The sequence below is a fragment of the Metarhizium album genome, assembly GCF_000804445.1.
Source record: "Metarhizium album ARSEF 1941 chromosome Unknown scaffold_3, whole genome shotgun sequence".
NCBI classification, from domain to species: domain Eukaryota; kingdom Fungi; phylum Ascomycota; class Sordariomycetes; order Hypocreales; family Clavicipitaceae; genus Metarhizium; species Metarhizium album.
The window spans coordinates 696,383-711,011 of NW_024467577.1; the positions used below are offsets into that span (position 1 = coordinate 696,383).

The 14,629-nt window shown below is 53.3% G+C and overlaps 5 protein-coding genes across 5 annotated transcripts; 2 read left to right on the forward strand and 3 right to left on the reverse strand.

Moving 5' to 3' along the window:
* Window positions 1-96: 96 nt before the first annotated feature.
* Window positions 97-2,268, reverse strand: MAM_01971 (phenol 2-monooxygenase; the record flags this gene model as incomplete). The annotated part of the gene is made up of 4 exons (XM_040820770.1): window positions 97-398; window positions 477-1,517; window positions 1,575-1,951; window positions 2,036-2,268. The coding sequence occupies 4 exons, from the start codon at window positions 2,266-2,268 to the stop codon at window positions 97-99; spliced, it is 1,953 nt and encodes a 650-aa protein (XP_040681113.1).
* Window positions 2,269-5,114: 2,846 nt separating this feature from the next.
* MAM_01972 (transposase) lies at window positions 5,115-6,815 on the reverse strand (the record flags this gene model as incomplete). The annotated part of the gene is made up of 1 exon (XM_040820771.1): window positions 5,115-6,815. One exon carries the CDS (start codon window positions 6,813-6,815, stop codon window positions 5,115-5,117), a length of 1,701 nt encoding a protein of 566 aa, XP_040681114.1.
* A 479-nt stretch (window positions 6,816-7,294) lies between these two features.
* Window positions 7,295-8,501, reverse strand: MAM_01973 (NAD(P)-binding domain protein; the record flags this gene model as incomplete). The annotated part of the gene is made up of 2 exons (XM_040820772.1): window positions 7,295-8,028; window positions 8,108-8,501. The coding sequence occupies 2 exons, from the start codon at window positions 8,499-8,501 to the stop codon at window positions 7,295-7,297; spliced, it is 1,128 nt and encodes a 375-aa protein (XP_040681115.1).
* A 1,192-nt stretch (window positions 8,502-9,693) lies between these two features.
* On the forward strand, window positions 9,694-12,131 carry MAM_01974 (IdgA domain protein; the record flags this gene model as incomplete). The annotated part of the gene is made up of 4 exons (XM_040820773.1): window positions 9,694-10,029; window positions 10,096-10,772; window positions 10,825-11,103; window positions 11,159-12,131. 4 exons carry the CDS (start codon window positions 9,694-9,696, stop codon window positions 12,129-12,131), a joined length of 2,265 nt encoding a protein of 754 aa, XP_040681116.1.
* Window positions 12,132-12,510: 379 nt separating this feature from the next.
* Window positions 12,511-14,274, forward strand: MAM_01975 (WD domain, G-beta repeat containing protein; the record flags this gene model as incomplete). The annotated part of the gene is made up of 1 exon (XM_040820774.1): window positions 12,511-14,274. One exon carries the CDS (start codon window positions 12,511-12,513, stop codon window positions 14,272-14,274), a length of 1,764 nt encoding a protein of 587 aa, XP_040681117.1.
* Between the last annotated feature and the right edge of the window lie 355 nt (window positions 14,275-14,629).

Consider the following 14,629-nt stretch of genomic DNA (forward strand, 5'->3'; position numbering starts at 1 on the left):
ACGTGAAAGACGCGAGGACAGGGCAAACTCCCCCGCTCTGCATTTCAATTCCTGTTGATCCGCCCAATGTCCCATGAGTCGGGCATATCATATCCCCTAGCTCTGCACGGCTGGGGGGACCTGCAAAAATCCGCCAAAATAGTCGTCCAACCACTCGGCCGCCCTCTCGCCCGAGTCGTCGTTGCTCGTGTCCCATCGTCCGAGGCAGCCGACGTACCCGTCTGGACGGACGTTGACAATGGCCACCTCGCCCGGCTCGAGGTTGCCCAGCCACTTGTTTGTGCATAGGGCGCCGCGGGTATCTTGCTCGGGGATGTTGTCGAGGTAGAACGTCCAGCGGCTGTCCTGCAACATGGCCGGGAGGTCGGAAATCTCAATCTCCGCCTTGGGCATGGTTGCTATTGCTCCGTTAGCGATCCTGGCAAGACGGTGTGTGACATGCAGCAGGGCGGTGCTTTGTGGACTGGGAAACGTACTGATTAGTGCAAAAGTAAAGAGGTGGCTGACGGCCGTGTAGCGCTCCGGGCGGATGTAGATGTCCTCTGCGGAGCCCTTTCTGGGTTGCTCGGCGTAGGATTTGCTCGCCGCGGCCGAGAGTTGGCTTACAAACGACGCATTCTCAGCAATGGCTTGGCAAAACGTTGACAGGAAAGGAGCAGCCTGCTGGACGTCCCACGTGAGGAGGAAGATTCTGAACTGGCCCAACATGGGTATGTCCAGCTGGATATCCACGGGGTTCGAGTCAATGTATCGCGTGACCCTCGCCGGAGGCAAGAGGCATCCCGGCCGGGCATCGCCAGTAGGGATGGCAAAGCTGTCCGTCTCGATGCGGTTTATGGGGCTGTTGGAATATTCGACGCCGATTCCAGAGATGAAGCGTACGTTTGCTTTGAAGTTCTTGGCCAGTGCAACCGCATCGCCTCCGGCAATTTGGTTGGCGTGTTCGTAGTCAAAGTTGACCAGGTCAAGCGCAATCTTGCGTCTCTCTTCTTCATAGCTTTCGAGCAAGACTGGCTTTGCGAGTCCACGGACGGCCAGGTTGAGCTTCCACGAAAGATTCCAAGAATCATGCATGGATGTGTTCATTCCCTGGGCAGCCTTGGGTGAGTGTGTGTGGCTGGCATCACCGGCGAGGAATACCCTGGTGTGAGCGTCTGAGAACCGGCTGGCTACACGCTGGCCGACTTGATACCGTCCAAACCACTCAATATACTTCCAATCCACGGAGAATGGAGCCATGATCTTTCTGGCTTGCTCCATGACGAATTGCTGGCCGAGCTGCCGTCGATCCTCGGTGGCCCATGTCTTGAGCTCGATGTAGAACCTAGTCATGTTTCTCTCACGGGGAATGATGAGAATCGAACCGTGCTCCTCCGAGTATACTAGTGTCTTTGACCAGATGTCTGGGAAGTCTGTAATGAGTTCTCCATCCAAGACTCCCCAAATAGAGGCCTGGGACATTCCGATGGCTGCTACATCGGGAATACTCTTGCGGACCTTGGAGTGCGCTCCATCGCCTGCACTTTTGTCAGCAAGAGGGTGACACCTATAAGTCCATTTGAGAGGAAACATACATCCAACCAAATATTGCGCAGTATAAGTCTTCTTATCCTGTGTTACATTCGTGCGGCAGTTTATTTGCAACAGACCAGTCTTGGCGATGCTCTCATAAGACTCAAAGGCGGCGTTTCTGCGCACCTTTTTGCCTCTCTTGGCTAAATCCTCAATAAACAAGCTCTCTACGATGCCTTGGTGAACCAGCAAAATGTACGGATCGAGGACATCAATCACGGGTGGATAGTGAATTTCTCGGCCCAGTCTGTGAAGCGGCTTATCTTGCGTGGCCCTCCAGAATGAAATATCATAGACACGGACTCCTCGTTGGAGTAAAGGGTCGGCTAGTCGTAGCTGTCTGAAGGTCTCAATTGTTTTGGGTTGTAAACCGTCCGCCCTGCGCAACCAATACGTGAGCTTCTTCATTCGGAAACCATTGCCACCTTCAAATCACCAGCAAGACGGGCCATCCACTCCTTACCTTCCCACTGGTGTCTGGTCGGCTCTATCATCAACCACTTCGGTATGGATTCCGTATCTCGTCAGAGTCGCGGCCATCATGAGGCCGGCCGGGCCTGCGCCGACAACGCACACTTGACAATCGGACGGCGGCTCGGGAAAGCTTCGTAGCTGGGAGAGATCGGCGATGGTGGTGTCTTCAGCATCCTCATCTACCGGCTCCATCTGCCGTTCTACCGCAGTTTCAATGTCCATATCTGTGGTTGGAGTCGCATCCGCTGAACGCTGTGGACCGGATAAAATTCCCGGTGCCATGCCTCTGTGGTAGTTTGTATTGAACTTGACTTATAACAAGAGGTCCAAATTATAAGCGGAATTCCTAGCCTTGCCTTTGTTGAAGGGGGTGTTGAATCCGAGATGCAGGCGTGTCTGTGGGGTCCGTCGTCTACTAGACGGCACGGAATTCGGTTTCCCTGAGCTTCTCGGGATGTTGGGAGGAAAATGAACGTCTGCTCACCCCCCAACGTCAAGGCACTTGCCACAACTATTGCGGAGTTTAGCCCTCTATCAACGCCACCACGTATCAGAGATGTGATGTCGAAGAGCGGGCGAATACGTACGACTCACAGCCCAAAACCCACAAAGGTTGGGTGGGCCAACTGATGCTGGGAAGCGAACGATGGCTCCGAGTAGTACTACTAGTACTAGTTATGTACCTCGTCATACAGCAGCACGGGGCAGATGGTTCGGAGACAATGCAGAATATGGGTGGTACGATAGACTTGGATCCGTGGTCTTGGCAGTCGTCCCAGGAAAAGAAAGAGAATCGCGACCGGGGATGGGCAGTCGTGGCAGGGCGGCGTCAGAGTAAAAGTATTTCAATTGACAGAGTGTGGCAACGGTCGGATTCCACACGGCTGGAAGCTTGATGACGCACTGTCAATGGCCATACTCGGTACGGAAATGAGGATGACCTGGCTTTTGCCTTTGTTCTTCTTGTTCCACTCAGAACCAGTACCACGGCTGCCCATGGCCGTCTCGACAGGCCGTCACAAGGTCAATTGGTGTCTATGACCATGGGAAGACATGATAAGCCGGTCGACGGCTCATCCGACAGCCCCGGCACAATTCGAGTCGTGGAACGAGGGGAACTGCGGCAATGTCCAGGCGTCAGTGAGAGACGCCAGAGGCATCGTGGGCCAGAGCGCTGAGGCTGACGAGGAGCGGAGGCAGCGGGCATCATCTGCCACCTGGTCTCAACGTTGCAGCAAAAAGTGGCATGACTTGATGGCGTGCTGAGTGAGATCTAGGAATTTGTGAAGCAAAAATGGGCTGATCTGGCTGACCAAATCGGTGGGGCTCCCGCCCCTAGCGCCAGAGAGTTCAACTTCGCCCAACTTGAGTGGTTGTACTGGCAGAGTGGCAAGTGCTCATCGGGTGCCACTTGCCCTGCTCAAGCTTGTGCATCAACCCATCCATCAACCCAGGCAGTCGTCGACTGTGCCACTTCCAAATTGTTACCAAGCTCCATGTCGCCTGCCAGGTTGGTGCTTGTTTGTCTTTTGCTGCTCCATAATGGCCGATGCCTTCTGATTTTCTGTAACTGCGCCTAGTAAGATAGCAAGAAAGGAACGAGTGTGTGATTTCTAAAGTACGGTATTTATATAGATGAGGACTAACTCAATATTTGTATTTGGAAAAGGAGACAGTACAGTTTGTATGTGTTTGGTTGTCCAGCTGTTGATCCGCTCCTTCTCCATTTGGCAGAAGCTTGTAGAAACACTTTTTCTGATTGGTTCTTGGTCATCTCGAGGTCTTGAGGTTGCAAAGTGGTGCCATCGATGCACCATCGAAAGCAGCCATTGAGCCATGTCGAACCATCGGCCTGCCTGGTTTCAGATGGCAGCTTTATCAATCGTGTTATGTGCTCACCCAGGGAGGCATGCCCTCGGGCACCGACCTTGGCACGTAGGTACTTAAGTACTTACCTACTGATAAGTTAGGTAGGTACTTGAGTAGGTACGGAGTACTCCGTACTCACTCTCCTATCCGCGGAGGGGCATTCCCAGGACGTGCCTCAGACTGACCCTCCGCGCGCCGCGGCAGACACCTAATTATGAGCAAGTATCTACTTAAGTACTTGGAACCTGGCTGGGTACATACGGCTGCTAGCACGCCGGACCCTGCCTAGAGACCTACCTAACTTAGGTGCCTTACTTAAGTAGTTACTTTCTCGCGAAATGTTCCCCTTCCCGTCGTTCTCCTGAGAGGAAAGCTCTCCTGTTTATTATATCACGAAGAGCTCAAAGCCGAAAGTGCCCAAAGTGCCGTCCCGCCCCGCCATATCTATCCGTAATCGATCTTCCAATCTCTCTTCTTTCGCATACATAGTACATACATACATCTTGGCTCTGCGAAAATTGCGCTTCCCCCAAGCTACATCATGCGACAAACTTCCTTCTAGTAAGCAACTAGAACGATTGGTCCACAAAATGATCCCTGACGATATGAGCAACCAAGTCCCTTTGATTTTGCATCGCGCAATACTACTACTCGCAGCGTCCGTGCAACGTATCTCTCGACATCCTTGCGTGTCACTGTTCAGACCTTGCAATCCATGCCCGCGTTCACCGTTGACAGCAGGAACGGGAACCGCAGCCCTGTCTTGTTACTCTTGCACGGAGTACCAGGCTGAACTATCAATCGTTTGTGCGGACACCAACAACCAGACTCACCCAGGCCATGCAGAGCAGTCGTCAGCCTTGATACTGTTATGCGACGGCAAGGGGTTCCTACGGGACAAGCCGGACGAAGACGTTGCAACTGCATGACGCATCAGACCACCGCACCGCCCTGGATTTCGTCCACATGCGTGCACCGGGCGTCAATGTTACGCTAAGCCAAACGCATGGCCGATATGCCCGGGGAAAGCCAGACCAAACATCAGCCCAAAATTACGGAAAACCAGCAAGTGCTGCTATAATCGTGCCCGCCCCACTTTATGTGGTTCGGCTAGCAAAAGCCCTCACCACCAAAGGTGGTGCTCGACAGCAAGGCGGGCCGGACACCAAGGCGGGCCAATTTTCAACCTAATAACGCTATTAACCTCTTCGCCTATAATGTACACCCTTCTCGTCCCAAATTTCTAGTAGATCTAGTACAGAATCCAGACGCCATTTACGTGCCTTTTTAGCTGCTTCAAAAAACGTCCTCTTGGCGTGGTTGTGGCGCCTTTTGTCGGCTGCCTCAACAACCCGACGAGCAGTATCAAGGCGGTCATTCTCGTTTTGCTTGACCATCTCACGCGCGTTATCCACAGAAAGAACGCCACCAGTTTGTAGGGCGTGATATTTATGAGCTCTACGTCGCTGTGATAGTAATTGAGCTGCTTTTGTACGCCCAAGGTCTCTCTTCGTCTGTATAAGCTCAGTAGCTGCAATAAGAGAGCCGCGGATAAAACGACTGATATTGCGTGCAAACTCAGGCTCAAGGGATGTATCGTCTTCTAATACCTCCCCTAGCTTGTTGGCAACCTTATTTATCTGCCTGAGTGTTGTGGGCGTCTCAAAGTCGGAAGAGTTGTTGTGATATAACGGCGGCGGCGATGGTGTTGATGTGTAAATTGCAGCTCGTTGTTCAAGGGCCTCAATTACAGGCTGTGGATTGTAGGGTGAAATTCCAGTTTTTCGAAAGGCTGTGAGAATAGTAGTAGTCTTGAAAGCTTGTTTTCGTACAGCTTGAATGCAAGCAAGGAATTCAATCTTTGTAATATTCAACACGCCGTCTCGAACAATGATATCCAACGCCTTTGCATGATAATGCTTTAGTGGCTGAAATATCACAACATCAAGAGGTTGAAGGATGTGTGTAAGGTGCGAGGGCAACGCAAAGGGAATTATATCGTGCTGTTCGCAGTATTCAACGAATTCAATTGTATGGTGTGATCCGTGGCCATCTAGGATTAAAAGGCGATATCTGCCTATTGGCGTTGCAAATTCCTGAAAATGCTGTATCCAAGCAACTGCAATTTCGTCATTCGTAAAGCCGGTTGGTGAGACTGTTATTTTGGTATTAGCTTCAAGCTCCTTTATCCGATACCAGGACTCCATGTGTTTTTGCCCTGTAAGGATAAGAAAGGCAGGAATAACTTTGCCGCCAGCAGAAATGCATTCTATTGCTGTTGCAGTCTCCCTGTTTTCTGGCATTGAAAATAGATGCGCTCTTCTTCGCTTTGTAACAACTAAATGGTCCTTTCCCATTCCAATACGAAAGCCAGTCTCATCCATATTCCAGATATCTTCAGGAGGGACTCCGTACTGCTGAATAGCCTCTTTAAGCTTGTTGTAATAAGAAAGAGCTCTTGTCACATCTTCTGAAGCTTTTCGACTTGAATCAATCTTTTTTTGAAGACCTTTATGATAGTGATGCCGCTGGATAAAGCGTGTAGTCCATCGCGTTCCAACTTGCCTAGGCGGGGCAGTTGACGATGCCCTCTCTTTTAGGATGTAATTTGCAGCATCTGTAATGAATTCAGGTCGTACAGCGAAGTTGGCCTTATCAAGGCGATCGATATAGTTACATAAAGCAACTTCCTCTTCTCGTGAAAGCATTGTATTTCTTGCTGGATGGCCTTTCCTAGCAGGAACGCCGTTAGCACGTCGTTGAAGCCGGCTACGAGGCACGTTGAATTTCTTCGCCACAGAGCGAATTTTTGCACCTGGATTTTCCTCAATATACTCAAGAGCCTCGTTGACACGTAATTCGACATCGCTTTTTGCCGTTTGGACGCTAGTTGCAGCCATTTTCGCGGTTCAACGCGTCTAGGTTGAAAATTGGCCCGCCTTGGTGTCCGGCCCGCCTTGCTGTCGAGCACCACCTTTGGTGGTGAGGGCTTTTGCTAGCCGAACAACATAAAGTGGGGCGGGCACGATTACTACCTCGGGCCCTTCTTCGAGGCGCGGATGGATTTATACGTGGCATTTCGTGTGCGTATGTGTCTGCTTGTGTGTGACGGTACAGAAAGAAAGAGGGCCTTTTCAGCACACGAGGTCATCACCAACAACCCACACCGGCTGTCACAGGAGACTGTGTACAATCCCGATATAGCTACGGATACTTCGCACATAAGTTCCCACTGGTTCCAAGAGTTTAATCTCTTCAATATGCAGTCGCCTACGTTGTTACACCGCTCCGTTCGACACCGAGCTCGTGTACCCAGAACTTGCCAGAGAGAACCCAAAACTCATCTATAAACTTAGCTCATCATTTCGACCTGATGTTCCTATGATACCAGCACCGTGCTCTCGCTCGGCTCGTCATGCTGGCTCTCGGCACGTTGATGCACAGCACCGACATCTTGTATCACTTGCCGCCCTGACCAGTTCTTCATACTCCCCTGAGCCTTGGATCTCACACGGATGCCATACCAGTCGGGCAGCGCTCGGAGCCATGACAGCATCGATCCGGTCTCGGGCAGAACAACCGTCCCACTGCGTCCAGTGAGCACCTGCTTGACCACAGCTTCGGCAATAGAGTCAGGGTGCAACATGGGAAGGACGAATGAGTTGCCCTGGTTGAAACCTGCAAACAGCGCGGTTTGGGTGTGTCCAGGGTGGACCGTAATCGTCCGAACCCTGGAGGCGTTGTAGCGAAACTTGAGTTCTCCTGAGAGGCCCTCGTGGAAAGCCAGAGCGGCAGCCTTCGAAGCACCATAGTCGACCAAGTCGGGAAGACCAGTCCATGCAGCAATCGATGACACGGTAACAATGATGCCGTGATTTGTAGAAACCATGTTGGGCAAGAATGCCTTGGTGACCCAGTAGTGACACAGAGCGTTGACATCAAAGGTGAACCGGACATCTGCTGGCTCAGCGTCCATAATAGTCTTACCTCTGGCAACGCCGGCGTTGTGGATTAGCACAGAAGGATGGCCGACTTCGGCTCGAATTCGGTCTGCCACCGCAATAACGGCATCGGGCGATCTGAGGTCGCATTGATAGTGATGGACCCTCGAGCCTTTTTGTATCTTAATGTTACCCTGAGCTCCCGCTTTAAAATGACATGGAAATCACAAGTACCGCTTGGCCAAACGTACTGGTTTTCATAGTCATGGGCTGAACATCCAGCACAACAACAGTGATGCCTTTCTCGGCAAAGAGCCGCACCATGCTTGCTCCAATACCGGCAGCCCCGCCAGTAACAAGGACAATTTCCTTGGACCAGACATATTGGTCGTGGACCCAATTGTTGCGCATTTTGTCCGAATACCAAGCGCTCAGACGTCGCAAGACGGCAAAGCAGAATAGCATTCTCAGGCGTCGGGCTGTCTTGGGGTGCAAGATTGCCCAGTCTCGGCCTCTCTTGGAGAATCTTGCGAGCAAGACGAGGGGGAGGAGAAGGACCGGGTTCCCAGCGGTTCTGCGGAAGAGCTTGAGAACGACATCGAGGCAGAAACCCTCGCGGGGTAGGAATCCCTGATGCATCGGCATGTTTGCGAATCTGGGACACCGTGGGTTCCTAAGGCAGGTAAGCCTTAAGCAATATCAGGTTGAGTCGCGTGGGCGGACGCGAATTCGATTCGGCGTGACAAGAGGCGAGGAAAATGGGTGCAAACTGCATATGAAGGGCGTAGAGAAGTCCGGGCGAAGTGGACCTCGACTCAACAAACAGGCACTTCGCGCCATGACAAGTCCTAAGCGTTTGATGCTTTATATGTAACAAAGCCTCGTGCCTGGACACTACATGTATCCAATTTCTCCGGCGGAGAGCTGACTAGAGCCGAGGTCCCTGCCGGCCGTTCGTGCGGGGAAGGAGCAGCACCGCGTAACACCAAGAACTGCTGGGCTAAAAATTTGGCCTGTGGCTGCGAAGGCGAGACCAAGTTTCCAGGTACGTACTTACATATCACCATCTCGTGCTCTTTTGACACGCGTATTTGTTTCCGGGACATATCCGAAATGGACATTCAAGTGCAGCCTATGAGAGCGATGCGAGACTTGAAACATACTCAGGCCGCATTCCAGTTACTCTGCATCTCCGACCAGGAACAGGGGCGGCAGGCGACTGTTCCGAATAACTACTTAAGTACGTACCTACTTACCTGTAGGCACCTCGGTAGGTCGCCCCCTGGGTGGCTGGCCTAGGTCCTAGGTCCCTAGGTACCTTGCTCGAGTACCTTACGTAAGTCGTTTATTCTTCTGCCCCGCACGCTGACGATCGCCTCTGGTTGACGTTTGAGCACTTCAACTCAATTTGCCTGTGTAAGTTGAATCAATTGACCCGGCCCGCCAGCTTCCCGGGCTCCTCCCAAGCTCTGAGTCTGAGGTCCCCTTTGAGCATCTCAATGCCCAAAATGCTGTCACTGGGCCAAAGTTGACTATCAGCTGCAATTGCTTCTCCCTTTCCTCTCCCCACACGGGCATTAGAGGGGAAATGAAATCGACGGCGACGACAAGGCAAAGTCATCTGACGCTCCCCCTGTTTCCGCTGCCTTCAACCGTCAGCAACGGCCGCGTGAGCCGGCGCTCACTGCTTACCATGGCAAGCACTGCAGTGAGGGCTGTTCGGCCCACCGCTATCCTATGCAAACATGGACCAAATCAGGCGAGGCGTCTTTGTTTTTCAGGAACTTTTCGCATCCAGTTGATACGCTCGCGGGGACGCAATGGCACGTTGAATTCTATGCGTAGACGAGGCTTTGCGAGCAACGCTTCATCAAACACTTCACTGGCTCTTGGGGACTGGCTACGCGTCTCGGATGAAGTTGCCGACGCCGTGGCCGAGAACAAGCCAGTGGTGGCTCTGGAATCTACCATTTACACACATGGCGCACTGTCAAAAGACCTTCCGCTGGAACATGAAGACCTTGTTCGGAGCCTTGGTGGCATACCGGCAATCGTTGCCATTGTAGATGGGGTGCCGACAGTAGGTGTGTCAGGCAAGGAGATGATTCGCGTGGTTGAGAGTGGAAACGCCGCTAAAGTTTCCCGTCGAGATATTTCATATCTCGTTGGCATGGTGGGGCGATACATTTTGATATTGACATGTGTATATGGTGTGGCCTTTTACTGACAGCTTGTGCAGGGTATTGCTGGCCGCAGAATGCATGGCGGGACTACCATATCGGGAACGATGTTACTCGCAAGACTAGCTGGTATCAGGGTTTTTGGTACTGGCGGTCTTGGTGGTGTTCATAGGGGAGGTGAAAATTCAATGGATATATCTGCAGACCTCACCGAGTTGGGACGTACACGCGTGGCTGTTATCAGCAGCGGCTGCAAGGGATTCTTGGATATCCCCCGAACCTTGGAATATCTAGAGACTCAGGGCTGTGTTGTTTCAACATTTGCCGATGGTCGACACGGCAAAATTGATTTCCCCGCTTTCTGGGCCAGGGACAGTGGCGTCAAAAGTCCGTTGGTTGTCGACACGGAGAAGGAGGCAGCGTCAATGATATTGGCACAAGAACGACTCGGAATCGAGTCAGGCCTTCTATTTGCCAATCCAATTCCTGAGAAATTTGCCGTGCCTTCGGACGAAATGCATGCAGCAATCGAGCAAGCACTGACGGAAGCCAATGAGAAAGGCTTTACAGGAAATACCAATACGCCGTATATCCTGCAAAGACTCCGGGAATTGTGTGGTGGCAAGGTTGTCTCGGCAAACAAGAATTTGGCAACTGCAAATATTACGCGAGCTACTAACATCGCCGTCGAGTTGTCGCGTTTGCTCGCGAACGAGCCTCGGCCGGCGACAAGTTCGTAAGTAGAGTTGATATTACAATGAGAAAGGCATTAGCTCTAATTTTGATAGCGAAAAGACAGTAATGCCTCCACCGCGCCGAGTCTTTCATATAACGCAGGATTCTGCCAAAAGCAAGGCTGATGTTCTCGTTGCTGGCGGCGTGGCTATTGACCTAAGCTGTGATTACACCGGCTCCAAATCCGGCCATGCCTCACCACAAGCGCATACCTCTAATCCCGCCTCAATCACTCAGTCAATTGGCGGTGTTGGCCATAATGTGGCTTTGGCTGCTCGTCTGGCGAGTACCAGGACGAAAGTAAGCCTCTGCAGCATGGTCGCCGATGATATGTAAGTCCAACCCTCTTCGGCGCTCCAGATGATTAGCTCTGACTGCGTTGTATAGCGCGGGCGCAACAGTGATTTCTTCATTACAGCAGTCCGGACTGGACACGACACATGTCAAGAGGCTTCAAAGCGCCGAGCACACAGGTAGCCGGACGGCCCAGTATATCGCCGTCAACGATGCGAACCGGAACCTTGTCGTGGCCATGGCCGATATGGGCATATTCACTCAATACGCTTTCCCCGAGGAATGGCGGTCAACAGTGAAGGCAGCTTCACCAAAGTGGCTCGTAGTTGATGGCAACTGGGGTGCCAGCAGCGTCAGAGAATGGGTCCGCATAGGCAAAGAACACAGGGCCAAAGTCGCATTTGAGCCCGTATCCGTTGCCAAATCAAAGGGCTTGTTCACGAGCCAGCGAGGCATTCCCAAACTCGGCATTTTCCCCCACGCCAGTGTCGATATGGCATCTCCTAACACGTATGAGCTGGCAGGCATGTACGAAGCCGCAAAGGAGAATGGACACCTCGACTCCCAAGATTGGTTCAAAGTCATTGACGCGTTTGGAATGACGGGAGCAAGAGACCGATTCGTAAGGCTCACGTCCGCGGAGCTGACGGACGCAGGAGTCCCTGTGCAATGTGTTAATCTGCTACCTTATGTCCCCACTTTACTTACAAAACTCGGACCAAATGGCGTTCTGTTAACAGCTATCCTCGGCCGTGACGACCCGCGTCTTCGAGATAGAGATGCAGAAGAGTACATACTGGCGAGGGCCTCACCGAACCACCCCACTGTGGGTGGAATTTACATGCGGCTTTTTCCACCCGTGGAAAAAGTTGAGAAGATTGTGTCAGTTAATGGCGTTGGAGATACATTTTTAGGCGTTCTTATTTCTGGGTTGGCGCTGGGCGGCAGTGTGGAGAGGTTGATTGATGTGGCTCAGAAGGGAGCGGTGTTGACATTGAAGAGTCATCGGTCTGTTAGCCCAAAGTTGATGACATTGGAGGATGGACTTGTCAAGGCCATGTCTTGAAGACGATTATCTGACTGGGTAATAAATCAAAGTTTGACTCATTCATCGCCAGTTTCTGTGGTGTTGATGTGCTAGGCGTACATCATGGACTGTCATTGCCCAAGTTGCTTCCACGAACCGCTTGTGTATCAATGGTTGTCTATGCAAAAAATACATCCCTAGATGCAGTCATGGTGTTTCTCAGAGACGGTCACTTTATATTTTCGAAACGACCTCGCATTCAAGGACCACAGGCTATCTCAGCCTCGCGGCTTTACCAAACCTCCATTGGTGAGTAGCTTTCTTGACCCACATGTAGGCGTGGGTCCCACGCGAGGCTGAGTTGATCATCCCAAAAAAAAAAAAAAAAATTCCACGACAACGACCACATCACAGTAAAATGGCGAACACAGAGGACGATCTGGCCTCCGACCAAGAGAGCCTCGAAAGTGAGTTGTCCTCGGACCACGAAGCTGACACTCCGCCCACCGGCAACAAGAGAGCCAGTATTTTCGACAAAGACTCGGGCGAGGAAGAGCTCGAGCGATTAGTTCTCGGAAACAAGACGGGGTTCAGGGAAAACCTCTTCAAAAATGGAACCATCACCGACGAAGATGATGTCGACGACGACGACGCTGAAATAGGCGCCACCGATGCCTTCGGCCTGGAAGACGTAGACGACGCCGACCTGTTCGTCCTGGATACCGGCACAGGCGGTGCTCGGCTGCCACAGGCACCCGCTGCAAAGACAGAGGCAGGCGATGCACCCGCCTGGGAGGACAGCGACGACGAGCGACTGGTCGTCTCCTTGTGCGGCACAAACCGGTTGCGAAAATTGCGGCTGGCACCGGCGGACGACCTCGTCAGCGGCTCAGAGTACTCGAGGCGGCTGCGCCAACAGTTCCTGCGGTTGAACCCTGCGCCGGCGTGGGCCAACCAGACTGCCGGGCGGGCGTGCAAGAGACGGAGGCGCGCCTCGGCAGCGTCAGACTCGTCCAGCGGCTCTGTCGGGGACTCGGACTCGGACTCGGACGCGGAAGTGTCGGCGCAGCCGCTGGACGCGTTCCTGCGGGACGTCAAACAGCTAGCTGGTTTGGGGGCCGCCAGGAAGCGCAGGCTGCGGCCGGAAGTGGTGGACATCCAGAGGACGAGGGAGATCCCGGACAAGCACAGGGCCCCCGTCGAGTGTCTTTCCTTCCACCCGGAGTACCCCGTGCTGCTGTCGGCCAGCGCAGCGTCGGTCCTGTTCCTGCACCACGTCGCGCCCGACGCGCAGCCGACGCCGAACCCGCGGCTCACGTCTGTCCAAGTGAAGCAGGTGGACGTGCGGAGGGCGGAATTCCTCCACCCGCAGGGCGACAAGATCTTCTTTGGCGGCCGCAGAAAGTACTTTCACCACTGGGACCTGCCGTCCGGCACGGTCCAGAAGACGACGCAAGTCACGGGCCATCGCCTGGAGCACAAGACCATGGAGCGGTTCAAGCTGAGCCCCTGCGGGCGGTACATGGGCATCGTCGCGTCGACGAAAAAGGGCGGCGGCGTAGTCAACGTCGTCAGCGTGGCTTCCACGCAGTGGATCGCCGCCGCCAGACTGTGCAGCCGACACGGCGTCGCTGATTTCGCGTGGTGGAGCAACGGGGACGGCATGACGATCCTCGGCCGGGACGGCCAAGTCGGCGAGTACAGCATGGAGTCGAGGGGCTTCGTCGGCATCTGGCACGACCAGGGCTGCATCGGCGGCGTCGTCGTCGGGCTCGGCGGGCACGGCGGCCCCCGGGCCCTCGGGGAAGACCGCTGGGTGGCCGTCGGGTCGAACAGCGGCATCGCAAACATCTACGACAGAAGCGTGCTGGTGGCTTCGCAGAGGGACGGCGAGGTCGCCGTCAAGGAGCGCCCCACGCCGACCAGGACCCTCGAGCAGCTCGTCACGCCCATTACCGTTTTGGCTTTCTCGCCCGACGGCCAACTGCTCGCGTTTGGCAGTCGCGCGAAGAAGGACGCCCTGAGGCTGGTGCACCTACCGAGCTGCACCGTGTATCGAAATTGGCCGACGGAGCAGACGCCGCTGGGTCGAATCACCTGCGTGGCGTTTGGAAGGGACAGTGACCTTTTGGCTGTGGCCAACGACTCTGGCAAGATTAGATTATGGCACATTAGGAGTTAGGCTAACTGTTCGATTAACGTGTTGATGTGTGTCCTTGGAACTTTCATTTTCCCATTTGCTTCACTGTACGTAGTTTAAACTGAGAGACGGGCTCCATGCCATCCGCCATGTTCATGCTTCACCCCGGGCATTAAATTATTCGTCAAGATGCCCAGAGCTCATCGTCCGTGTGAATCAACGTCTCCGTGTCGTTTCGCACAGCCGTCATTTGCTGGCATTCCCCGCAGCGGCACCGATCCCTGAAATGTTTTACCCTGCGCACGATGCGCCTCGAATAGTTCGGTTCTCTCAAAACCGGTGCAGATGAACACGCGTGCTCCATTTCTCCTCGTCCCCTTGTCCTCCTCTTCTATGA